Below are 26234 nucleotides of genomic sequence, written 5' to 3' on the forward strand. Positions count from 1 at the left end.
ATCATTTCATGCAGGAAGCATATTGTGTCTTCTATAGATTTCTATCCAAGACAAAAGCGTGGTCAACTTGATGATAATTTCAGCACCGTTTTGATTGGGACAGCACTATCACGCTGCTTTGAAACAAGCATGGGGGCATTATCTGAATATCTCTTTAGAAAATATAGATTGCTATTATTTTTCTTTCGGTATCATGAGGAAGATACTCCAAATGTAACAGCATACGCCTGCTCCCTAACAAAGCGGAGCCAGGGTAGGAAAAAAAGATAAAGGGTGCAAAGGTTCATCCAGGTCAAATTTGAGATTTCTATGCATGATCGGAAAGAGCAGATTCTAATGTTTTCTAAAGCACATACAGGGCCTTCAGAAAGTATTCACACCCATTGACTTTTTCCACATTTTGTTGTGTTACAGCCTGAATTTGAAATAAATTAAATTTAGATTTTGTGTCAGTGGCCTACTGTCACGACTTCCGCGGAAGTCGGTCCCTCTCCTTGTTCGGGCGGCGTTCGGCCATCGACGTCACCGGCCTTCTAGTCATCGCCGATACACTTTTCATTTTCCATTTGTTTTGTCTTTGTTTTACACACCTGGTTTCAATTCCCCAATTACATGTTCATTATTTAACCCTCTGTTTTCCCCATGGTTTTTGTGCGTGATTGTTTTATGTATGTTCGGCCCGTTATTGTGGGCTCAGTATTACAACATGTTATTGGAATATTTGAGTAAAGTTACTTGTGTTAGGGCCTCCCGGGTGGCGCAGTGGTCTAGGGCTAGCTGTGCCACCAGAGACTCTGGGTTCGCGCCCAGGCTCAGGTCCATGGGGCGACGCACAATTGGCCTAGCGTCGTCCGGGTTAGGGAGGGTTTGGCCGGTAGGGATATCCTTGTCTCATCGCGCACTAGCGACTCCTGTGGCGGGCCGGGCGCAGTGCGCGCTAACCAAGGTCGCCAGGTGCACGGTGTTTCCGCCGACACATTGGTGCGGCTGGCTTCCGGGTTGGATGCGCGCTGTGTTAAGAAGCAGTGCGGCTTGGTTGGGTTGTGTTTTGGAGGACGCATGGCTTTCAACCTTCCTCTCTCCCGAGCCCGTACGGGAGTTGTAGCGATGAGACAAGATAGTAACTACTAACAATTGGATACCACGAAATTGGGGAGAAAAGGGGATAAAATTCAACAAAAATAAATAAATAAAAATTGACTTGTGTTACTCATCTCTGCTGTCCTGCGCCTGACTCCTCTGCACCAGCTACACCCAGACCACTACACCTACACACAATACTCCATAATGTCAAAGTGGAATTATGTTTTTAGAAATTTAATTAAATTTAAATTTAAAAAGCTGAAATGTCTTGATTCAATAAGTATTTAACCCCTTTGTTATGGCAAGCCTAAATAAGTTCAAAAACATTTGCTTAAGTCACAAGTTGCATGGACTCACTCTGTGTGCAATAACAGTGCTTAACAGGATTTTTAAATTACCTCATCTCTGTACCCCACATGTACAATTGTCTGTAAGATCCCTCAGTCGAACAGTGAATTTTAAACACAGATTCAACTATAAAGACCAGTGAGGTTTTCCAGTGCCTGGCACAGAAGGGCACCGATTAGTAGATAGGTAAAAAATATATATTGAATATCCCTTTGAGCATGGTGAAGTTATGAAATACACTTTGGATGGTGTATCAATACACACTACAAAGATACACATGTCCTCCCTAACTCTGGTGCCAGAGCGGAAGGAAACCTCTCAGGGAATGTACCATGAGGCCAATGGTGACTTTAGAAGAGTTACAGAGGTTTTTTGGGGTCTGTGATAGGAGAAAACTGAGGATGGATCAACAACATTGTAGTTACTCCACAATACTGACCTAAATGACAGATTGAAAAGAAGGAAGCCTGTACAGAATACAAATATTCCAAAATATCCATCCTGTTTGCACTAAAGTAAAACTGCCAAAAATGTGGCAAAGAAATGAACTTTATGTTCTGAATACAAAGTGTTATGTTTGGGGCAAATCTAACACAACACGTCACTGAGTACCACTCTTTGTATTTTCAAGCATGGTGGTGGCTGCATCATGTTATGGGTATGCTTGTCGTTGTCAAAAACTACGGATTTTTTAAATCCTAGAGTAAAACCTGGTTGTCTGCTTTCCAACAGACACTAGGAGACAAATATATATTTCAGTAGGACTGTAACTTAAAACATGAGGCCAAATATACACAAGTTGCTTATCAAGATGACATTTAATGTTCCTGAGTGGCCTGGTTTACAGTTTTGACTTAAATCAGCTTAAATCTATGGCAAGACTTGAACATGGCTGTCTAGCAATGATCATCAACCAACTTGACACAGCTTGATGAATTTTAAAAAGAATGTGCAAATACTGTACAATCCAGGTATGCAAAGGTCTTATAGACTTACCCAGAAAGACTCACAGCTGTAATCACTTCCAAAATTGATTCTATCATGTATTTACTCGGGTGTGAATACTTACCTAAATGATATATTGTTGTATTTCATTTTCAATACATTTGCAGAAATGTCTAAAAACATGTTTTCACTTTGACATTATGGGGTATTTTGTATAGATGGGTGAGATATTTTTTGTGATCCATTTTGAATTCAGGCTGTAACACAACCATGTAGAATAAGTCAATGGGTATGAATACTTTCTGAAGGCACTGTACAGGCACCTACAAACACTCATGCGCAATACAATTTTTTGTTTGTTAGATGACAGCTATTTTATTAAAATATATGCCCACACACATCTGCACACCCATACTCTCACTCATCACCTGTGCCGGCATGCGCTAGGGATATATACAGTGGGGAGAACAAGTATTTGATACACTGCCGATTTTGCAGGTTTTCCTACTTACAAAGCATGTAGAGGTCTGTAATTTTTATCATAGGTACACTTCAACTGTGAGAGACGGAATCTAAAACAAAAATCCAGAAAATCACATTGTATGATTTTTAAGTAATTAATTTGCATTTTATTGCAAGACATAAGTATTTGATCACCTTCCAACCAGTAAGAATTCCGGCTCTCACAGACCTGTTAGTTTTTCTTTAAGAAGCCCTCCTGTTCTCCACTCATTACCTGTATTAACTGCACCTGTTTGAACTCGTTACCTGTATAAAAGACACCTGTCCACACACTCAATCAAACAGACTCCAACCTCTCCACAATGGCCAAGACCAGAGAGCTGTGTAAGGACATCAGGGATAAAATTGTAGACCTGCACAAGGCTGGGATGGGCTACAGGACAATAGGCAAGCAGCTTGGTGAGAAGGCAACAACTGTTGGCGCAATTATTAGAAAATGGAAGAATTTCAAGATGACGGTCAATCATCCTCGGTCTGGGGCTCCATGCAAGATCTCACCTCGTGGGGCATCAATGATCATGAGGAAGGTGAGGGATCAGCCCAGAACTACACGGCAGGACCTGGTCAATGACCTGAAGAGAGCTGGGACCACAGTCTCAAAGAAAACCATTAGTAACACACTATGCCGTCATGGATTAAAATACTGCAGCGCACGCAAGGTCCCCCTGCTCAAGCCAGGGCATGTCCAGGCCCGTCTGAAGTTTGCCAATGACCATCTGGATGATCCAGAGGAAGAATGGGAGAAGGTCATGTGGTCTGATGAGACAAAAATTGAGCTTTTTGGTCTAAACTCCACTCGACGTGTTTGGAGGAAGAAGAAGGATGAGTACAACCCCAAGAACACCATCCCAACCGTGAAGCATGGAGGTGGAAACATCATTCTTTGGGGATGCTTTTCTGCAAAGGGGACAGGACGACTGCACCGTATTGAGGGGAGGATGGATGGGGCCATGTATCGCGAGATCTTGGCCAACAACCTCCTTCCCTCAGTAAGAGCATTGAAGATGGGTCGTGGCTGGGTCTTCCAGCATGACAACGACCCGAAACACACAGCCAGGGAAACTAAGGAGTGGCTCCGTAAGAAGCATCTCAAGGTCCTGGAGTGGCCTAGCCAGTCTCCAGACCTGAACCCAATAGAAAATCTTTGGAGGGCGCTGAAAGTCCGTATTGCCCAGCGACAGCCCAGAAACCTGAAGGATCTGGAGAAGGTCTGTATGGAGGAGTGGGACAAAATCCCTGCTGCAGTGTGTGCAAACCTGGTCAAGAACTCCAGGAAACGTATGATCTCTGTAATTGCAAACAAAGGTTTCTGTACCAAATATTAAGTTCTGCTTTTCTGATGTATCAAATACTTATGTCATGCAATAAAATGCAAATTAATTACTTAAAAATCATACAATGTGATTTTCTGGATTTTTGTTTTAGATTCCGTCTCTCACAGTTGAAGTGTACCTATGATAAAAATTACAGACCTCTACATGCTTTGTAAGTAGGAAAACCTGCAAAATCGGCAGTGTATCAAATACTTGTTCTCCCCACTGTACATGTAAAAGGCTTGCCGGCAAGAATGTGGTAAAGATGGGCCTGTTTGAAAGGGGGTCATGTAAACATTGCAAAACAATTACATGCAACATACTGTAAATCCTATGTGAAAGGGATATTAGTGAAACAGTTTACTCTATACTCCTGCCCAAGTCCTTTTCTCATAGGCAAGATTTGAGTGCTACTTTTGGTGATACGAACACACAACAGATTTGAAAATTTTTCAGATTCTCTCTGTATTTTCACACTGCTTAGAGATTCTAAGAGGCAAAAAGACATTAGATTAACACCTTTGTTCCACAAATCCATGCCTATAACCGAGGGGTACAACATCACCCTGAAAACACAGTGGAGGAGAAGCTTTGACATGAGCTATGAGAGAGAACAAAGTCCACCATAGAAGAAGACCACAAGGTGATAGTCGTGACAATTTCAGAAAAGAGAACAGCCAGCAAGGCCGTCATGGCGTGTATAAATTCTGTGTTTGTGTGTTACAGCTGCGAAGGGAGAAAATGATTTACCTCTCTTATCTCTCTCACGCTCTGTCTCTCACACTCTCCCTCTTCTGTTCTATTCATCGGTGTGTTGACATGGGCGGCTGATTGTCTCTCTCAGTGATAGGTCGTGTCGGTGGCTGTTTTTAGAGTGATTTCTGGTCTACTTCTAAATGGCAAAGCCAGCAAGCGGTGCCAAGCCCTCCCACTGCTGTGAAAATGTTCTGATCGTTGGACAAAACAACCTTTGCGCTGAGGTACAATTGAGGAAATTGTTTTTGTTGTTTAAACAAAGCCGTGCCATCGAAAATGTGATATTTAAAAGCGTACATCTGGAAATAGCTCTTAATTTGGCCTCGTCCTTGTACAGCCAAAGCATCCCTGTTGCTTCCTTGCGTGCTATTGGGGCATAAAGGTTTGGATAACTGTCTTGGTTAGCCTTGTTTTAGTAGAGCAAGCACAGTTACAGTAGGCTGTATGTGTGAATGTAGCAAGTTAATATTGATCATTAACCCTTACTTTACCAGATACGTTAACTGAGAACACATTTTCAACACCCTGTCCAGGGAAGAGTTGCAGGGGAGTGTAGAGAGATTGAATGAGCCAGTTGAAGGTGGCCATGCTAGTATCAACAGCCAAGTTGGGACACTGCCACAATAACATCACCTGTTTCTCTGTACCAGCTGCACCAGAGAGCAGAATCCTCCTCCACCATCTTTGTCTGCACTGACTGGGCGGCATCCTGTTTTAGTACATGGTCAGGGCATGAGGGACTAGGGGGAGAAAGAAGTGCTTGGCTGTTGAAAAGTATACTACCAGCTTCCTCCCCTTCCCTTAACAAGCGCTTTTATGTTGTTGTGTTAAGTAAAACTGTGTGTGTAAGCGTCTGTCCTTTTGTCATGGAACGAATATGGAGAAACTTGTCTTCTGTAAACGTTGTTTGGAAAACTTATGCAGTGGTAACTAACTTCAGACCTGAGCTATGTGTTTTCCTACCTTTGAAGTCCACCTTTGAAGACTGTATGTAGTGTTTGTTTGTGTACGGATATTGAATATGCAAGCCAGTTTGTGTGTGTGTTTGTATACGTCTTTGGAATGAATGTGTGTATGTATGCGTGTCTTTACCTGTGTGTGTGTGGCTATGTAGTCTGAATTTGTGTGTGTGGGTGTGTGTAGTCTACTTGCGTTTGTGTGTGTGTCTGGGGATAGTCAACACTACAGTCTACCTTCCCCTGCAGCCTGGTGATGTAAGTACAAGAACGGCCGGGCTGTTAAAACCTGCAGTGGCTGCCTGCCACCTCCACCTCCATACTTCCACCCAGCAGAGTTTAGAGGCCTCCTGCTCCACTCATCCCTCCAGTGCTGCCTGCCACCTCCACCTCCATACTTCCACCCAGCAGAGTTTAGAGGCCTCCTGCTCCACTCATCCCTCCAGTGCTGCCTGCTGTCTTGCTAACAGTAGCTAACACCTCTCTGCACCTACACTAATGACAGCATCGCCATGCTCTCCCATGCTCAGGACCAACTCACACAGCCCTCATTTCCTCTCATTTAGACAGACTGGGCGAGAAGCAGTAATCTAATGGAGATAGAGAGAGGGGGTGAGAAACAGTGATCTCACTCAAAGAAGAGTGAATACGGATGGAGCGAAAGAAGGAAGGAACATAGAGAGAGAGAAGCTGTGATAAACAGTGAGACGTCAGGATGGAGAGAATACAGAGTGAGGGGACGGGGATCAGTAGAACACATGCAGGGACACAGAGATGGGCAGAGAGAAACAGATTTGAGCTGTGTGAATACAGAGAGAATAGAGGGGAGGCACATGGGAGACGGTTAGCTAGAGACACAGGGATCCATGGAGATTAGAACTGTTAATAATGTTTTTATGGGGACTGTCAGTATCTGTGTGAAGAGTCTGTATTATTGTGTGGGACAGTGTATGAGTGTCTGTGTGTTACTGGTTGTTGTGCTCTATGTGTATATCTGGATGTCTGTCTCTACACAGCAGCAGCAGCAGTGGTGGGTCTTGCTGTACTCTTCACCAGCTCTGCTCTGCTCTGCAGAGCAGTGGTGGGCTGGGGGGAAATGAGGCGTCGCTCCGTTGCTCACACTTTTCATTTTAGATTCCAGGTTTATTTATCCAGATGTGTAGTCTCACTGTGTGTGTGTGTGTGTGTGTGTGTGTGTGTGTGTGTGTGTACATTTCTGTAATTTGTGTCAGAGTACCATGTTTTTGCATGGCGTGTGTGTGTCGTGTCCAGTGGTGTGTGTGCCATGCCGTGCCTGCCTGTTGTAAGGCAGGAATTCCACTGAGCGCTAGTGAATCAGCAGGAGGCTGGAGGATCCAGGGGGAAATGGCCATAAAACAAGACTATTAGTGCTATCAGAGCCCGCTGATGTTCCACACACTCACACACACACTTCCCGTCCTCAGACAGGTTCAAGGTTACAGTACCCAGGCAGGAATATGTGGCCTACTTCCCTTCAGAAATAGGCTCTTGGGTAAGCTCTAGTGCTCTGGTGGGCGTTCCAGGTGCCATTTTAGTCTGCCTCGCTCTGACCTCCTTTCTTTAGTCTAAAGGCTGAGTAGTTCCGACATCTTCCGGGTGACAGAAGAACACGTTGGCCCCAGTGCAGACTGCACAAGGCAATAATGGCCTTCTAGAATGTTGTCATTCTTGGATGTAGCCTATTTTAGAATATCCAGGGCTAGAATTCTAGAATATGTTGATTATATAATCTCAAAAATGTTCTCTATTGTTCTAGCACATGAAAGCATTCTCCAGCAGAGGAGCATTAGGCCTACATAGTGTTTGTACGTGTGGTTAGGGAAGGGTTGAGGCTGTGTTTGCTTGTTATTGTAGAGGCGGTGTTGTGCTGGCCTGCTAGCTGTTATAAAGGGAACAGGATTTCCTCTAGACTGATGGCCAGTGGACTGTTTGGCTCGCTGTGGGATACCAGAGGAGAGGAGACCCGCCCTGCCCCAGTGCAAGAGGAGATTCCCAGGCCAATCTGTCTTTCAGCATCTCCACCATTGGACCACCAATATGTATTGTATCATCTTTTCCACCATGTTTTTCCAAGTTGTTGTAAAATCGAAGTATTGTCGATAGCCTACCTGGTAAGATTATGGTGAAGGTGGTGGTAAAACCCACTCTTCATAACCGAGCCCACCTTTCATGAAAAAGACTACAGGTTCCTACCACCTAAACCGTTCATGCATAATATGATACCGTTTTGCTTACTCAGGTAGAAATCTCCATGAAGACGAACACACACTCATTTAGTGCCTCTCCTATGGTTCTCAGTGGTCTGATCTGTCTGTCTGTCTGTCTGTCTGTGTGTGTGTGTGTGTGTGTGTGTGTGTGTGTGTGTGTGTGTGTGTGTGTGTGTGTGTGTGTGTGTGTGTGTGTGTGTGTGTGTGTGTGTGTGTGGCAGCAACTACGTGTTGCTGCCTACGTAACTGTACAAGTGCATGTGTGTGTGCTCACGAGCTAGTCTATCTCTGGCAGACGTCATCATGGCTCAGTCCAGAGGCTATAAATCCTCTGTGTGTGTCTGATCAGTGATAGATGGCTCCAGTAGGCTCTCCGCCATAGGCTAGATATTATCTCCTCTCCTCCGTGTTCCAGACCAACAGATGTGCATACTTACTGACTGACTTCAAGATCAGGGAAGAAACTCAACTGGAGAGAGAGAGGGAGAGAAAGAAGCCTCTTCAGTTTGAAGTGAGAGAAAGTTAAGTAGGAAAAGAGGAAGAGAGAGGACAGGAAGGTGTGTGTGTGTGTGTGTTTGGTAGATAAAGGGAGAAATACTGTACTATGTCTGATGGGAGAAGTGAGATGAAATATATAGTAGCGATGCAAACTGCTGTCATGTTAGCTAGCAGCATTTGAGACTTTTTCAAAGCCTCTGCTTCTTAATGAACTGACACATTATACAGGGAATGCTGAGGTGTCAAGACAAACATCCGGATGCAGTGTGTGCGTGCCTGCGAGTGGATAATGATTTATATCTGCTGCTGTGTGTGCGTGCACCTGTGTCAGAAGAACCATTACAATCGGTTGCAGTGTGTGTGTGGGAGACGTGCATGCATGTGTGTTACAGAGCAACAGCCTCAGCCTCCTCTGACATAATTGGGCCCTGTAGGCTGCAGAGAGGAGCTCCTAGCAGGCATTGATTCACAGACAGATTAAAGGGGGGGAATTCCACAGTAACGGAATTACACTTTGTCTCAGTCTTTTCACTTTAAAATGTATGCCAAACAAAAACCATTGATTTTCAAAGTTTAACAAACAATAGAGCTCTATGCACAAGGACTACTTTTAACAATTTCCACTTTTTTTTTTACAAAAACAAATTTAATGTAAGAACTGTGCAGATGGAAACTTTTGTAACGGAATTACTGTAAAATCTCCCTCAGGTTTTTATGTGACCACGTTTTCCAAAACCGGTTAAATATACGCTCAGATTTAAAGATACAATATGGAGAACTTGTAACACCATTTCCTGGTTGCAAAAATTCTAATAGTTCGCCTAATTTCAGTTTGTGACAAAACAAGCAAGTATAGTGTAGAGAATCATTGTACCATCTAAATCGCTGTGAAATACTATATTTTCCATAACAGAAAATATAGTATTTTCATCTGTTTAAAGCTGGTGACAAACCCAAAAGTAAAATACACAAGTAGAAGCATAGAAATAGTGCTCATAGAACAAATATACAGCTTCTTAGACTTGCTTTCAATGTGAATGGCCGATCTATAACTCACATTTCTATGTGAATTTGGTCGGGTCGCCCAAAAAGTTACATATTGCAGCAATAAGATTCAAAGATGTCTGCAGAAAGAATGGGGTGTCAGTTATGGCAACTTGAGTTTAACAAAAATCCATTTTGGTTATTGAACTACAGTAAGTGAAGTGGAATTACGGTAACGGTAATGGGTCCCTGATCTATACTACACAGAAATGCGTAATTATGGGTATGAATATCATTCTCCTCATGTTTTACAAGTTTGGACATCACAGCACAGATGACTGGAGTTCTGTACAGCGCAGTAGAATATAGTATAGTTCAGTACAGGGCAATATACTGTACTATATGCTTCTTTTATTTATTGTCCTCTACTATATTGTACTGTACTATTGTATTGGACTGTACTATACTATGCTCTACTCACTGTGCTGTACTGTACTCAGTACCAGAGGTTGGAACCAAAATTATTTTACAATCGTTTCGTTCTGAACAGAACCATTATTGTTTTCATTCCGGTCCACTGTTCCGACCAGCAAAATACAGTTCTGAACCGGTTCGAACCAAAAAAAGTAACGGTTTATAGGTGCCTTTCTGTTCCTTTTTAAACTTCTGAAATCAGTGCAGATAGAGCAGCTTGTGGTGGAGCGGGAAAAATATTTACATGCACTGGACAGATGAGTGTAGGGCGCGAGATGTGACTGACATTTTGCAGTGGGGGAGAGAGAGAGAGGGTTGAGGAGGCTTGGCTTGAAGCGCTGGGAATCTTGTTATGACATGCATTATCTGAATTAGGCCCACAGAATTATACCTATGGAGGAGCGGCTTCTATAAAGGAACTTTGAATGTCTTTGAACGTCATGGTAGGCTTAACGTTGGACATGCTAGCTAGCTAACACGTTTGTGTGTGCAGAGCAGCACCTGAATTAAAACAAAAACACATCAGCCTCCCGAGTGGCGCAGTGGTCTAAGGCACTGCATCGCAGCCGGCCTCAACCGGGAGGCCCATGGGGCGGCGGCGTCCGGGTTAGGGAGGGTTTGGCCGGAAGGGATATCCTTGTCTCATCGCGCACTAGCGACTCCTGTGGCGGGCCGGGCGCAGTGCATGCTGACACAGTCGCCAGGTGTACGGTGTTTCCTCCGACACATTGGTGCGGCTGGCTTCCGGGTTGGATGGGCATTGTGTCAAGAAGCAGTGCGGCTTGGTTGGGTTGTCTTTCGGAGGACGCATGGCTCTCGACCTTCGCTTCTCCCGAGTCCGTACGGGAGTTGCAGCGATGAGACAAGACTGTAACTACTACCAATTTGATACCACAAAATTGGGGAGAAAAAAGGGATGAAAAAAAAACACATCTTACCTTTTTGTAGTTAATAAATCCAATGTGAAACGTTATAACTATAGTATCCTTAACTAGCATTGAAAAGGTCAATTAATTATTCTCTAATTAAGATCTCTCCCTAATTTCTGAATCACGCTTGTAACGTCAGAGGGGGAGGGGTCTACACATGCACACTCCCTGGCAAATATTTCCAGGTGGCTGGCCGGCAGACACTGGAAGAAGTTGATTAGCGACATGGTGAGGGCGTTGCATAGGAACTTCCTTGTGTTTTTTGGGGGGACTGGAAAAAAATGTCCGGAACATAAAGTAACGTTATTAACTGGTTCTCATGCTTTTAAAATAACAGTTCTGTTCTGGAACAGTATAGATCACTTTCATTCGCGGTTCTGATTATTTCCCCCCAAAAATGTCATTATTTTCCGGTTTTCTGTTCTGTTCCCTGAACCGGTTCCAACCCCTGCTCAGTACTGTATTGTATTGGACTCTACTGTGCTTTACTCACTGTACTGTACTGTGCTATCCAAACTTGTGAAACGTAAGTCTACGATGGGTTCAGATTTGGTCCAGTCCGGTCTGTCTGTGGACATTAACATCAAGGCCAGGGTGGACTGACCAAATTTCAACTACTTTTCAACGTCCATGGAGGTCCGTTGTCGGTCGGTGCTCAGTAGGTGAGGATGCTGGTTAAATGAAATGGAAAGGGAGGGGCTCAGTAGGTGAGGATGCTGGTTAAATGAAATGGAAAGGGAGGGGCTCAGTAGGTGAGGATGCTGGTTAAATGAAATGGAAAGGGAGGGGCTCAGTAGGTGAGGATGCTGGTTAAATGAAATGGAAAGGGAGGGGCTCAGTAGGTGAGGATGCTGGTTAAATGAAATGGAAAGGGAGGGGCTCAGTAGGTGAGGATGCTGGTTAAATGAAATGGAAAGGGAGGGGCTCAGTAGGTGAGGATGCTGGTTAAATGAAATGGAAAGGGAGGGGCTCAGTAGGTGAGGATGCTGGTTAAATGAAATGGAAAGGGAGGGGCTCGGTAGGTGAGGATGCTGGTTAAATGAAATGGAAAGGGAGGGGCTCAGTAGGTGAGGATGCTGGTTAAATGAAATGGAAAGGGAGGGGCTCAGTAGGTGAGGATGCTGGTTAAATGAAATGGAAAGGGAGGTGCTCAGTAGGTGAGGATGCTGGTTAAATGAAATGGAAAGGGAGGGGCTCAGTAGGTGAGGATGCTGGTTAAATGAAATGGAAAGGGAGGGGCTCATGGGTAGGTGTCAGCTGGGAGAGGTGACATTAACTGGAAATGAGAGGAAGGCAGAAAGAAAGGCAGAGAGAGGGAAGGGTTGTCTAGACTCAGACTGTTTTAACACTCTTGGTTTGACCACCAGACGGCAGAAAGAAAACCGTTATGAGCTGAACATAACAGTATTCCAGTGGAAGGAAGACAGTAGCAGGTGACCCTACTGGTTTGTGACTACTATGATTTCCCATTGTAGCCAATTTCAGTTGCAGTATTTCTGTTACAGATTTGTTGGTAATTCTGTTAGCAATTTGATAACAGTTTGAGTGTTGTGAAGCCAGGCAATTTTTTTCTGTAAAGAATCTGATTGGTTAGTCGACAGTGTGTGTGTTCTAGCTGCCCTGACATGGATGTAGAGCTGGGCGATGTGGACAAAATATATCATATTTTTGACAGTATGACGGTATTTGACAGTATTTTATATAAAATATGCTTCATGAGTAGTGCATGGCCCTAGGGTGGCAAAAAATACATTCTAAGTGTTTTTAATGGGGCTTTCTCTCTTCTGTTTGTTTTATACAGTTCAATCAAACTTCAATCAAAAGTAATGTTCTGCATTTTCATCAGTTTCTGCATTTCCTTCACTCATTTGTTGTTATTTCCACACTGTGCCACATTTGTTTTGTCTTTGTATGCCTCTATTTTGTGAAAGTCACTTTTTCTTTCCTAGTACCGTATATATTAAATTGATTCAATGTCCGTTCCTTTCGCCACAAGGGGCATTGTGCAGATTTCTAGAGTGCTTTTGTTACCCACACTGCCTCACAGGCAAGATTTGTGGCAAAAAAGTACATTTGCACATCTTTGGCTCCAGCGCTGCCTCACAAGCACTATTCATGGGAAAAAAGCACAAATGCGCACCAGAAGCTCTTGCTAGGAAATTAGCAGTTCTCAGCTGTTCGCAGTCTCTTACTGACGGTAAGAACGGGCGATTCCCTTATTTTTTTTAGTTACATCACTCAGTTATTACATTTCAATTACATTTAACAAACCAAATACCATTATGTAAGCTAAGGTAAAGTAAAAATGCAAACCGGACTGTGCATCAATACCTGAATATAGTAAAATACGGTTTACTGCCCAGCCCTACAAGGATGTGCCCTAACAGTGTGGCTGGTGTGAGAATTTAAATGTGTGTATGATCTAACACCTATTCTCTCTCTCTCTCTCATTTATATATATATATATAGGTGCCCTGACGGTAGGCCTGGTGCGGCAGTGCCAGACCATCCACGGTCGGGACCGCACCTGTATCCCCCCGCGGCTTCCCCCCGAGTGGGTCACCACGCTCTTCTTCATCATCCTGGGTATCATCTCCCTCACGGTGACCTGTGGCCTGCTGGTGGCATCCCACTGGCGCCGCGAGGCCACCAAATACGCCCGCTGGATTGCCTTCACTGGGAGTAAGTGACTCTAGTGACCGAAACAACCCTACCTTAATGACAGTCGAGTGTACATTGACCAATCAAAGCCAAGCTCAACCAACTGAGTGTAGCTTTACTGATACACGTTACTCAGGGGACACACTGCACTTGACCACTAAATAGTGGTACTTGGTCACTCAAACGTAAAAAAAATGCACCCTCTCTATCACCCTGTTAAGTAGCTTGACCAAACAAGCTGTAGGCCTAGGTACAGAGGTCCCACTCTCTCACTCCTCTCTCTCCAATCTCGCTCCCCTCTTTCATGACATCATTTCCTTGGAATAACACTCCCCTCAACACCAGTGCATCCGTCTACGAGCAGATATACCCTCTCTCCTACACAGAGGAGGGGTAGGGGTAGAGAGAGAGTAAGTTGAGGGAGAGAAGAGGAAAGGGGGAGGCGAGGGAGAGGGGGGCTGTGAAAATATTGGTTTAGCTTTGCATTCATGCCCAGAATTTCAGTGGTGAAGCTGATTTCAGGTAAACCAATGGAACCAATGTGTGTGATGTTTGCGTCTTTTGTGTGGGCGGTGTGTGTGTGCGTGCATACTTGTATTCTGTATGTGTCTTCTATCCTCCATGCCTCTAGATCATCCCTTCCCTGCAGCTCTTCCACTGAGAAGTGCATTCTATGGTACCTGTGTGGGCGTCATAGAGTGCCACTCAATCGCTTCTTTTTGTCTTTCAACACTCATCCCCCTCTTTTTAGACAGGAATTCAGAGGAGACACTTCTTAACTCAATACCAACCCAACATTCAGCAGCCCTGCTGAGCTGGGCTGTTTCGTAAGGCTGTGTAGGTGTTCATATTCTGATTGGTTGTTTAGCAAAGAGAAGAGACACAGACCCCCTCTCTCACTCACTCACACACGTAGAGGCAGAGTTTTACTAGCACACAGACACATTTGATTGAATTGGTGCATCACAGTCGTTATATGTTAGTCGTATTTAGAGAATAAGAATGATTATATTTCTATGGTGTATTTACCCAATAATCACCCAATAATCAATTTCCCTCCAACCCCTCTAAAAATATGCGTTGTCAATGTGTTCCTTGCAAATCTGTGTCACGTGCTAAATGTGATTTTATTGAGTAATTTTTTGACAATCACACCGCTCTGAGCCAAGTGATGAGGTTGCCCTGGCAACAGGGAGGATATAGTCACAATCATCCAGGGTTCTGTTGGCTGTATCAGGTCCTCAGTGATAATCTCTCTCTTTCTCTCCCTCTTGTGCTTTCACATTCTATCGCTTTCTCTCCCACTCTCTGTCACTGCAGTGAAGACTACCATTGTTGGCTTCTTTCAGACAAAGAGATGCATTTTAAAGGAACAGGGAAAGGGGAAACTTAGTCAGTTGCACAAGTGAATGCATTCAACCGAAATGTGTCTTCCGTATTTAATCCAACCCCTCTGAATCAGAGAGGTGAGGTGGCCTGCCTTAATCCACGTCCATGTCATCGGCGCCCAGGGAGCAGGTGGTGTTGCGGGGGTTAACTGCCTCGCTCAAGGGCAGAACGGCAGATTTTTCCACCTTGCCGGCTCAAGGATTCAAACCATCAACCTTTCGGATACTGGCCCAATGCTCTTAAACGCTAGGCTACCTGCCGCCAGAAAGAAAGAGATTGAGAGAGAAGGAACGGGAGAATGTTTGTAGGTAGGGGGTTGAGATTGAGATGTGTGAAGGGGAGACTACAGAATGACACTGAGCTACACTGGACCAGGAAGAGTGAGAGAGGGAGATGAAGAGAAAATGAGAGTGGGATTGAGAGACTCGAGAGGTAGAAAAGCATCACTTGTAACCTGAGAGCCAGCTATGGGAGAAGGAAAGGGGGAGGAGGACAGAGGGGTTCTAAAGGGGGTGGAAAGTAAGAGGGCCTTGAGTATTTCCCTGACAGTGCTGAGCACTGCACCTCACAGGGTTGCTGCTGCTGCTGTGTAATGGGCAGGCTGGGCTTTCTCCTTTCAGGAAAGAGGGAGAGGGTAGAGTGAGGAGAAGTGGTAGACTAAAAGGGGATTAAAAGAGAGGTAGAGTTAAAGTGAGGGAGAGATTGAGTATGTGAGAGAGTGAGGGGGCTGGGGGTTGGGATAAGGGGCATCTGTGATTGGTGCTCTGTGTTACAGAATGAAAGGTGCAGGGAGAGGGGGGTAGCTAGTAGGGGGCTAACAGGTGATGATTGCTGGCTGGGGAAAGGAAGCTTCCAGTAGGCGTAGCTGGCCCAGGGCCACTGCCACCTGAAAGGGCCCCTTTGTACAGCCAGCACAGGCCCCCTTCTGTCCCCTGTACACTACAGTCTTTACACTAGGCCCTAGCCAGGCCCCCTTCTGTCCCCTGTGCACTACAGTCTTTACACTTGGCCCCAACCAGGCCCGCTTCTGTCCCCTGTGCACTACAGTCTTTACACTAGGCCCTAGCCAGGCCCCCTTCTGTCCCCTGTGCACTACAGTCTTTACACTAGGCCCTAGCCAGGCCCCCTTCTGTCCCCTGTGAACTACAGTCTTTACACTAGGCCCTAGCTAGTAGGCTTGGGCGGTATACCATATATACCGGGGTATTTGGAAATAGCCACGGGATGGTTTTTCAGTACCAATACAGGTATGTAATAATGTAATATGTAAATGTAGGTAGAGTTATTAAAGTGAGTATGCATAGATAATTAACAGAGAGTAGCAGCAGTGTAAAAGAGTGGAGGGGGGGGGCAATGCAAATAGTCTGGGTAGCCATTTGATTTGATTAGATGTTCATGAGTCTTATGGCTTGGCGGTATCTTTTTAGAAGCCTCTTGGGCCTAGACTTTGCGCTCCGGTACCGCTTGCCGTGCGGTAGCAGAGAGAACAGTCTATGACTAGGGTGGCTGGAGTCTTTGACACTTTTTAGGGCCTTCCTCTGACACCGCCTGGTATAGAGATCCTGGATGGCAGGAAGCTTGGCCCCAGTGATGTACTGGGCCGTTCGCACTACCCTCTGTAGTGCCTTGCGGTCGGAGGCCGAGCAGTTGCCATACCAGGCAGTGATGCAACCAGTCAGGATGCTCTCGATGGTGCAGCTGTAGAACCTTTTGAGGCAGTGAATGATGTGGTGTACTCTTCAATGCCATCGGAAGAATCCTGGAACATATTCCAGTCTGTGCTAGCAAAACAGTCCTGTAGCTTAGCATCTGCTTCATCTGACCACTTTTTTATTGACCGAGTCACCGATTGTAAGCAAGAATCGGGAGGATAGAATTATGGTCAGATTTGCCAAATGGAGTGCGAGGGAGAGCTTTGTACGAGTCTCTGTGTGTGGAGTAAAGGTGGTCTAGAGTTTTTTTTCTTTTTTCTCTGGTTGCATATTTAACATGCTGGTAGAAATTAGGTCAAACAGATTTAAGTTTCCCAGCATTAAAGTCCCCGGCTACTAGGAGCTCCGCCTCTGGATGAGCGTTTTCCTGTTTGCTTATGGCCGTATACAGCTCATTGAGTTCGGTCTTAGTGCCAGCATCGATTGTGGTGGTAAATAGACAGCTACGAAGAATATAGATTAAAACTCTCTTGGTAGATAGTGTAGTTTACAGTTTATCATGCAATACATTAGGAGATAAAGAAGATTGCGTTCTTCATTTCACCTGTCACATAATTTTTCATTATGAAGCTTACTGGTAGTTCCCAGTTGTGATGTTTGTTTACAAGCACACAACAACAAGAGACAGGATGTAACGGCAGCCTTCCTCCTCTTCGTCTGAAAACAAGCCACCTACAGTGGGGAGAACAAGTATTTGATACACTGCCGATTTTGCAGGTTTTCCTACTTACAAAGCATGTAGAGGTCTGTAATTTTTATCATAGGTACACTTCAACTATGAGAGACGGAATCTAAAACAAAAATCCAGAAAATCACATTGTATGATTTTTAAGTAATTAATTTGCATTTTATTGCATGACATAAGTATTTGATACATCAGAAAAGCAGAACTTAATATTTGGTACAGAAACCTTTGTTTGCAATTACAGAGATCATACGTTTCCTGTAGTTCTTGACTAGGTTTGCACACACTGCAGCAGGGATTTTGGCCCACTCCTCCCTACAGATCTTCTCCAGATCCTTCAGGTTTCGGGGCTGTCGCTGGGCAATACGGACTTTCAGCTCGCTCCAAAGATTTTCTATTGGGTTCAGGTCTGGAGACTGGCTAGGCCACTCCAGGACCTTGAGATGCTTCTTACGGAGCCACTCCTTAGTTGCCATGGCTGTGTGCTTCGTGTCGTTGTCATGCTGGAAGACCCAGCCACGACCCATCTTCAATGCTCTTACTGAGGGAAGGAGGTTGTTGGCCAAGATCTCGCGATACATGGCCCCATCCATCCTCCCCTCAATACGGTGCAGTCGTCCTGTCCCCTTTGCAGAAAAGCATCCCCAAAGAATGATGTTTCCACCTCCATGCTTCACGGTTGGGATGGTGTTCTTGGGGTTGTACTCATACTTCTTCTTCCTCCAAACACGGCGAGTGGAGTTAGACCAAAAAGCTCTATTTTTGTCTCATCAGACCACATGACCTTCTCCCATTCCTCCTCTGGATCATCCAGATGGTCATTGGCAAACTTCAGACGGGCCTGGACATGCACTGGCTTAAGCAGGGGGACCTTGCGTGCGCTGCAGGATTTTAATCCATGACGGCGTAGTGTGTTACTAATGGTTTTCTTTGAGACTGTGGTCCCAGCTCTCTTCAGGTCATTGACCAGGTCCTGCCGTGTAGTTCTGGGCTGATCCCTCACCTTCCTCATGATCATTGATGCCCCACGAGGTGAAATCTTGCATGGAGCCCCAGACCGAGGGTGATTGACCGTCATCTTGAACTTCTTCCATTTTCTAATAATTGTGCCAACAGTTGTTGCCTTCTCACCAAGCTGCTTGGCTATTGTCCTGTAGCCCATCCCAGCCTTGTACAGGTCTACAATTTATCCCTGATGTCCTTACACAGCTCTCTGGTCTTGGCCATTGTGGAGAGGTTGGAGTCTGTTTGATTGAGTGTGTGGACAGGTGTCTTTTATACAGGTAACGAGTTCAAACAGGTGCAGTTAATACAGGTAATGAGTGGAGAACAGGAGGGCTTCTTAAAGAAAAACTAACAGGTCTGTGAGAGCCGGAATTCTTACTGGTTGGTAGGTGATCAAATACTTATGTCATGCAATAAAATGCAAATTAATTACTTAAAAATCATACAATGTGATTTTCTGGATTTTTGTTTTAGATTCCGTCTCTCACAGTTGAAGTGTACCTATGATAAAAATGACAGACCTCTACATGCTTTGTAAGTAGGAAAACCTGCAAAATCGGCAGTGTATCAAATACTTGTTCTCCCCACTGTATATATGATTCCCAATCAGGGACAACGATTGACAGCTGCCTCTGAGAACCATATTAGGCCGAACACAGAAACAGACAGGGAGGGGCTCAGGACAGAGAGGTAGCTCAGGACAGAGAGGTAGCTCAGGACAGAGAGGTAGCTCAGGACAGAGAGGTAGCTCAGGACAGAGAGGTAGCTCAGGACAGAGAGGTAGCTCAGGACAGAGAGGTAGCTCAGGACAGAGAGGTAGCTCAGGACAGAGAGGTAGCTCAGGACAGAGAGGTAGCTCAGGACAGAGAGGTAGCTCAGGACAGAGAGGTAGCTCAGGACAGAGAGGTAACTCAGGACAGAGAGGTAGCTCCGGACTGAAGGGCAGCTCCGGACAGAGAGGCAGCTCTGAACTAATGGCAGCTCCGGGCTGAAGGGCAGCTCATGACTGGAGGGCAGCTCATGACTGGCGGGCGGCTCTGGCGGCTCCTGACTGGCTGGCGGCTCCTGACTGGCTGGCGGCTCCTGACTGGCTGGCGGCTCCTGACTGGCTGGCGGCTCCTGACTGGCTGGCGGCTCCTGACTGGCTGGCGGCTCCTGACTGGCTGGCGGCTCCTGACTGGCTGGCGGCTCCTGACTGGCTGGCGGCTCTGGCGGCTCCTGACTGGCTGGCGGCTCTGGCGGCTCCTGACTGGCTGGCGGCTCTGGCGGCTCCTGACTGGCTGGCGGCTCTGGCGGCTCCTGACTGGCTGGCGGCTCTGGCGGCTCCTGACTGGCTGGCGGCTCTGGCGGCTCCTGACTGGCTGGCGGCTCTGGCGGCTCCTGACTGGCTGGCGGCTCCTGACTGGCTGGCGGCTCTGGCGGCTCCTGACTGGCTGGCGGCTCCTGACTGACGGACGGCTCTGGCGGCTCCTGACTGACGGACGGCTCTGACGGTTCGGGACAGACGGGCGGCTCTGACGGCTCGGGACAGACGGGCGGATCTGACGGCTCGGGACAGACGGGCGGCTCTGACGGCGCTGGGCAGACAGATGGCTCAGACGGCGCTGGGCAGACGGATGGCTCAGATGGCGCTGGGCAGACGGACGGCTCAGACGGCGCTGGGCAGGCAGGCAGCTCAGACGGCGCTGGGCAGGCAGGCAGCTCAGACGGCGCTGGGCAGGCAGGCAGCTCGGACGGCGCTGGGCAGGCAGGCAGCTCGGACGGCGCTGGGCAGGCAGGCAGCTCAGGAAGCCTGGTGCGTGGTGTAGGCACCGGTGGTACTGGGCTGGGGCGGGAAGGTGGCGCCGGATATACCGGACCGTGAAGGCGTACAGGAGCTCTTAAGCACCGAGCCTGCCCAACCTTACCTGGTTTAATGCTCCCCGTAGCCAGGCCAGTGCGGCGAGGTGGAATAGCCCGCACTGGGCTGTGCTGGCGAACCGGGGACACCATACATAAGGCTGGTGCCATGTACACCGGCCCAAGGAGACGCACTGGAGACCAGATGTGTTGAGCCGGCTTCATGGCACCTGGCTCGATGCCCATTCTAGCCCGGCCAATACGTGGAGCTGGAATGTACCGCACCGGGCTAAGCACACGTACAGGAGACTCCGTGCGCTCTTCCACACAACACGGTGTCTGCCCGGTCTCTCGCTCTCCACGGTAAGCCCGGGAAGTTGGCGCAGGTCTCCTACCTGACTTCGCCACACTCCCCTTTATCCCCCTCCCAAGACATTTTTGGGTGAGCCTCTCGGGCTTCCAGCCGCTCTGCCTTGCTAGCGCCTCATAATGCCGCCTCTCTGCTTTTGCTACCTCCAGCTCCGCTTTGGGGCGGCGACACTCCTCTGGCTCTGCCCAGGGTCCTTTACCGTCCAGAATTTCCTCCCATGTCCATTCCTCCTGGTACCGCTGCTGCTGTCGCTGCTGCCGGTTGCTACGCTGCTTGGTCTGAGTGGGGTGGGTGGTTCTGTAACGGCAGCCTTCCTCCTCTTCGTCTGAAGAGGAGGTGTAGCAGGGATCGGACCAAGACGCAGCGTAGTTGGTGCTCAACATATTTAATTACGAAAGAATAAACGTGAACACTTAACACAATACAAAAATAACAAAATAACAAACGTGTGGCAAACCGATACAGTCCTAGCTGGTGCAGAGAAAACACAGAGACAGGAAACAACCACCCACAAATCCCCAACACAAAACAAGCCACCTATATATGATTCCCAATCAGGGACAACGATTGACAGCTGCCTCTAATTGAGAACCATATTAGGCCGAACACAGAAACAGACAAACTAGACACACAACATAGAATGCCCACCCAGCTCACGTCCTGACCAACACTAAAACAAGCAAAACACACAAGAACATTGGTCAGAACGTGACACAGGAGCCTTGTGAGTCACTCACTGTTGTGCAGCACGCACCAGGTGATCTAGTTACAGTATGGAATTCACAACTAAATGTTTGCCAGCTAGAAATCTTATAAGTTAACTGTGTAAAATGTGCTAAATTCTCTGCAGTTGTGCATTTGGTTTGCTAATTTAGAAGATAGTTAGCTATCTAGCTAAGTGGTTAGCTTCTTCCAAAATCCAGTTTATCTTGGTAACAGCAGAGAACACCCTCCTGGATCAACAGCCTTGCTGTCTAATATTTGTTTTGTGCGTACAACTTTAAGTATAATTATTTTGTTACTTGTATTACTTTCAGTATGAAGGTATTACAATCTGCATACCGCCCAAGCCTACTAGCTAGTCCACTGTACACTACAGTATTTACACTAGGCCCTAGCTATGCCCCCTTCTGTCCCCTGTACACTACAGTCTTTACACTAGGCCTTACCCAGGCCCCATTCTGTCCCCTGTACACTAGAGTCTTTACACTAGGCCCTAGCTAGGCCCCCTTCTGTTCCCTGTACACTAGAGTCTTTACACTAGGCCCTAGCTAGGCCCCCTTCTGTCCCCTGTACACTACGGTATTTACACTAGGCCTACCTAGGCCCCCTTCTATCCCCTGTACACTACAGTATTTACACTAGGCCTTACCCAGGCCCCATTCTGTCCCCTGTACACTACAGTCTTTACACTAGGCCCTAGCTATGCCCCGTTCTGTCCCCTGTACACTATAGTATTTACACTAGGCCCTAGCCAGGCCCCCTTCTGTCCCCTGTACACTACACTCTTTACACTAGGCCCTAGCCAGACACTACTATGTCCTAGCAAACCCCGCTGTCTGACTTCGCTGTACAGTACACCCCAGGTACAGTGAGGTACAGTATTCTGACAGGCACTAGTCTAAGGATCAGTAACATATCAGCTAAGGTAGTTTGAAAAACACTGAGGTTCTGGCTTGCGGTGGGTAAACACATGGCCGCGGCAGTGAGGACAGACGTAAATATTAGCCGTGTTTGCCCAGTCCGGGGGGGTTAGCCAGACAACACTCTCCTCGCTAGTTGGCAGCACAGACAGGACACATTCAGCCAGCCAGCCTGCCTGCTAGTGTAGAGAGAGCCATAGAGAGCCAGCGGCATCATCTGAGCTGTTTTAGCTAGGCTAAATCAGTCCCTTTCTGAGGGGGGGAAATAGCCTGTGTGGGTTTGGGCTGGAGGACATGATGTGTAGCTGTAGTGTTGTGGAAGCATATGAGGAGTTATTGCCCCAGGCCTCTTTTGATTTCCATCTACGTGCGTTTAGAAAATCAGCCCTATGATTGAAGCTTTAGTTGGGGCCCTCAGTGTTTTTTTTATTTTTATTTTTATTTCACCTTTATTTAACCAGGTAGGCTAGTTGAGAACAAGTTCTCATTTGCAACTGCGACCTGGCCAAGATAAAGCATAGCAGTGTGAACAGACAACACAGAGTTACACATGGAGTAAACAATAAACAAGTCAATAACATGGTAGAAAAAAAGAGAATCTATATACAATGTGTGCAAAAGGCATGAGGTAGGCAATAAATCGAATAATTACAATTTAGCAGATTAACACTGGAGTGATAAATCATCAGATGATCATGTGCAAGAAGAGATACTGGTGTGCAAAAGAGCAGAAAAGTAAATAAATAAAAGCAGTATGGGGGGTGAGGTAGGTAAATTGGGTGGGTAGTTTACAGATGGACTATGTACAGCTGCAGCGATCGGTTAGCTGCTCGGATAGCAGATTTTTAAAGTTGTTGAGGGAGATAAAAGTCTCCAACTTCAGAGATTTTTGCAATTCGTTCCAGTCGCAGGCAGCAGAGAACTGGAAGGAAAGGCGTCCAAATGAGGTTTTAGCTTTAGGGATGATCAGTGAGATACACCTGCTGGAGCGCGTGCTGCGGGTGGGTGTAGCCATCGTGACCAGTGAACTGAGATAAGGCGGCACTTTACCTAGCATAGCCTTGTAGATGACCTGGAGCCAGTGGGTCTGACGACGAACATGTAGCGAGGGCCAGCCGACTAGGGCATACAGGTCGCAGTGGTGGGTCGTATAAGGTGCTTTAGTAACAAAACGAATGGCACTGTGATAAACTGCATCCAGTTTGCTGAGTAGAGTGTTGGAAGCTATTTTGTAGATGACATCGCCGAAGTCGAGGATCGGTAGGATAGTCAGTTTTACTAGGGTAAGTTTGGCGGCGTGAGTGAAGGAGGCTTTGTTGCGGAATAGAAAGCCGATTCTTGATTTGATTTTGGATTGGAGATGTTTGATATGAGTCTGGAAGGAGAGTTTGCAGTCTAGCCAGACACCTAGGTACTTATAGATGTCCACATATTCTAGGTCGGAACCGTCCAGGGTGGTGATGCTAGTCGGGCGTGCGGGTGCAGGCAGCGAACGGTTGAAAAGCATGCATTTGGTTTTACTAGCGTTTAAGAGCAGTTGGAGGCCACGGAAGGAGTGTTGTATGGCATTGAAGCTCGTTTGGAGGTTAGATAGCACAGTGTCCAAGGAAGGGCCGGAAGTATATAGAATGGTGTCGTCTGCGTAGAGGTGGATCAGGGAATCGCCCGCAGCAAGAGCAACATCATTGATGTATACAGAGAAAAGAGTCGGCCCGAGAATTGAACCCTGTGGTACCCCCATAGAGACTGCCAGAGGACCGGACAACATGCCCTCCGATTTGACACACTGAACTCTGTCTGCAAAGTAGTTGGTGAACCAGGCAAGGCAGTCATTAGAAAAACCGAGGCTACTGAGTCTGCCGATAAGAATATGGTGATTGACAGAGTCGAAAGCCTTGGCCAGGTCGATGAAGACGGCTGCACAGTAATGTCTTTTATCGATGGCGGTTATGATGTCGTTTAGTACCTTGAGCGTGGCTGAGGTGCACCCGTGACCGGCTCGGAAACCGGATTGCACAGCGGAGAAGGTACGGTGGGATTCGAGATGGTCAGTGATCTGTTTGTTGACTTGGCTTTCGAAGACCTTAGATAGGCAGGGCAGGATGGATATAGGTCTGTAACAGTTTGGGTCCAGGGTGTCTCCCCCTTTGAAGAGGGGGATGACCGCGGCAGCTTTCCAATCCTTGGGGATCTCAGATGATACGAAGGAGAGGTTGAACAGGCTGGTAATAGGGGGTGCGACAATGGCGGCGGACAGTTTCAGAAATAGGGGGTCCAGATTGTCAAGCCCAGCTGATTTGTATGGGTCCAGGTTTTCCAGCTCTTTCAGAACATCTGCTATCTGGATTTGGGTAAAGGAGAAGCTGGGGAGGCTTGGGCGAGTAGCAGCGGGGGGGGCGGGGCTGTTGGCCAAGGTTGGAGTCGCCAGGAGGAAGGCATGGCCAGCCATTGAGAAATGCTTGTTGAAGTCTTCGATTATCACGGATTTATCGGTGGTGACCGTGTTACCTAGCCTCAGTGCAGTGGGCAGCTGGGAGGAGGTGCTCTTGTTCTCCATGGACTTTACAGTATCCCAGAACTTTTTGGAGTTAGAGCTACAGGATGCGAATTTCTGCTTGAAAAAGCTGGCCTTTGCTTTCCTGACTGACTGCGTGTATTGGTTCCTGACTTCCCTGAACAGTTGCATATCGCGGGGGCTCTTCGATGCTATTGCAGTTCGCCACAGGATGTTTTTGTGCTGGTCGAGGGCAGTCAGGTCTGGAGTGAACCAAGGGCTATATCTGTTCTTGGTTCTGCATTTTTTGAACGGAGCATGCTTGTCTAATATGGTGAGGAAGTAACATTTAAAGAATGACCAGGCATCCTCAACTGACGGGATGAGGTCAATATCCTTCCAGGGTACCCGGGCCAGGTCGATTAGAAAGGCCTGCTCGCAGAAGTGTTTTAGGGAGCGTTTGACAGTGATGAGGGGTGGTCGTTTGACCGCGGACCCGTGGCGGATACAGGCAATGAGGCAGTGATCGCTGAGATCTTGATTGAAGACAGCAGAGGTGTATTTGGAGGGCAGGTTGGTCAGGATAATGTCTATTAGGGTGCCCATGTTTACGGATTTAGGGTTGTACCTGGTGGGTTCCTTGATGATTTGTGTGAGATTGAGGGCATCAAGCTTGGATTGTAGGACTGCCGGGGTGTTAAGCATATCCCAGTTTAGGTCACCTAACAGAACAAACTCTGAAGCTAGATGGGGAGCGATCAATTCACAGATGGTGTCCAGGGCACAGCTGGGAGCTGAGGGGGGTCGGTAGCAGGCGGCAACAGTGAGAGACTTATTTCTGGAGAGATTAATTTTTAAAATTAGAAGTTCGAACTGTTTGGGCATAGACCTGGAAAGTATGACAGAACTTTGCAGGCTATCTCTGCAGTAGATTGCAACTCCTCCCCCTTTGGCAGTTCTATCTTGACGGAAAGTGTTATAGTTGGGTATGGAAATCTCAGAATTTTTGGTGGCCTTCCTAAGCCAGGATTCGGACACGGCAAGGACATCAGGATTGGCAGAGTGTGCTAAAGCGGTGAGTAAGGCAAACTTAGGGAGGAGGCTTCTGATGTTGACATGCATGTGGCCAAGGCTTTTTCGATCGCAGAAGTCAACAAATGAGGGTGACTGGGGACATGCAGGGCCTGGGTTTACCTCCACATCACCCGAGGAACAGAGGAGTAGTAGGATGAGGGTGCGGCTAAAGGCTATCAAAACTGGTCGCCTAGAGCGTTGGGGACAAAGAATAAAAGGAGCAGATTTATGGGCGTGGTAGAATAGATTCTGGGCATAATGTGCAGACAGGGGTATGGAGGGGCGCGGGTACAGCGGAGGCAAGCCCAGGCACTGGGTGATGATAA

General features: G+C 46.9%; 1 protein-coding gene across 2 annotated transcripts in view; it reads left to right on the forward strand.

Annotated features, from left to right (window-relative positions):
* mosmoa (modulator of smoothened a) overlaps positions 1-26234 on the forward strand; it is a 42583-nt gene that overhangs the window by 4521 nt on the left and 11828 nt on the right. The window contains exons 1-2 of one of the 2 annotated variants that reach the window (XM_071396695.1): positions 7125-13233; positions 13506-13718. In XM_071396695.1, coding sequence (XP_071252796.1) covers positions 12948-13233; positions 13506-13718 — 499 coding nt within the window. In that variant the 5' untranslated portion in view covers positions 7125-12947. Of the gene's footprint in view, positions 1-7124; positions 13234-13505; positions 13719-26234 lie in introns of those variants that run through there. The other variant, XM_071396705.1, reaches the window with a different exon arrangement.

This window comes from Salvelinus alpinus, chromosome 1 (assembly GCF_045679555.1).
Source record: "Salvelinus alpinus chromosome 1, SLU_Salpinus.1, whole genome shotgun sequence".
Lineage (NCBI taxonomy): Eukaryota > Metazoa > Chordata > Actinopteri > Salmoniformes > Salmonidae > Salvelinus > Salvelinus alpinus.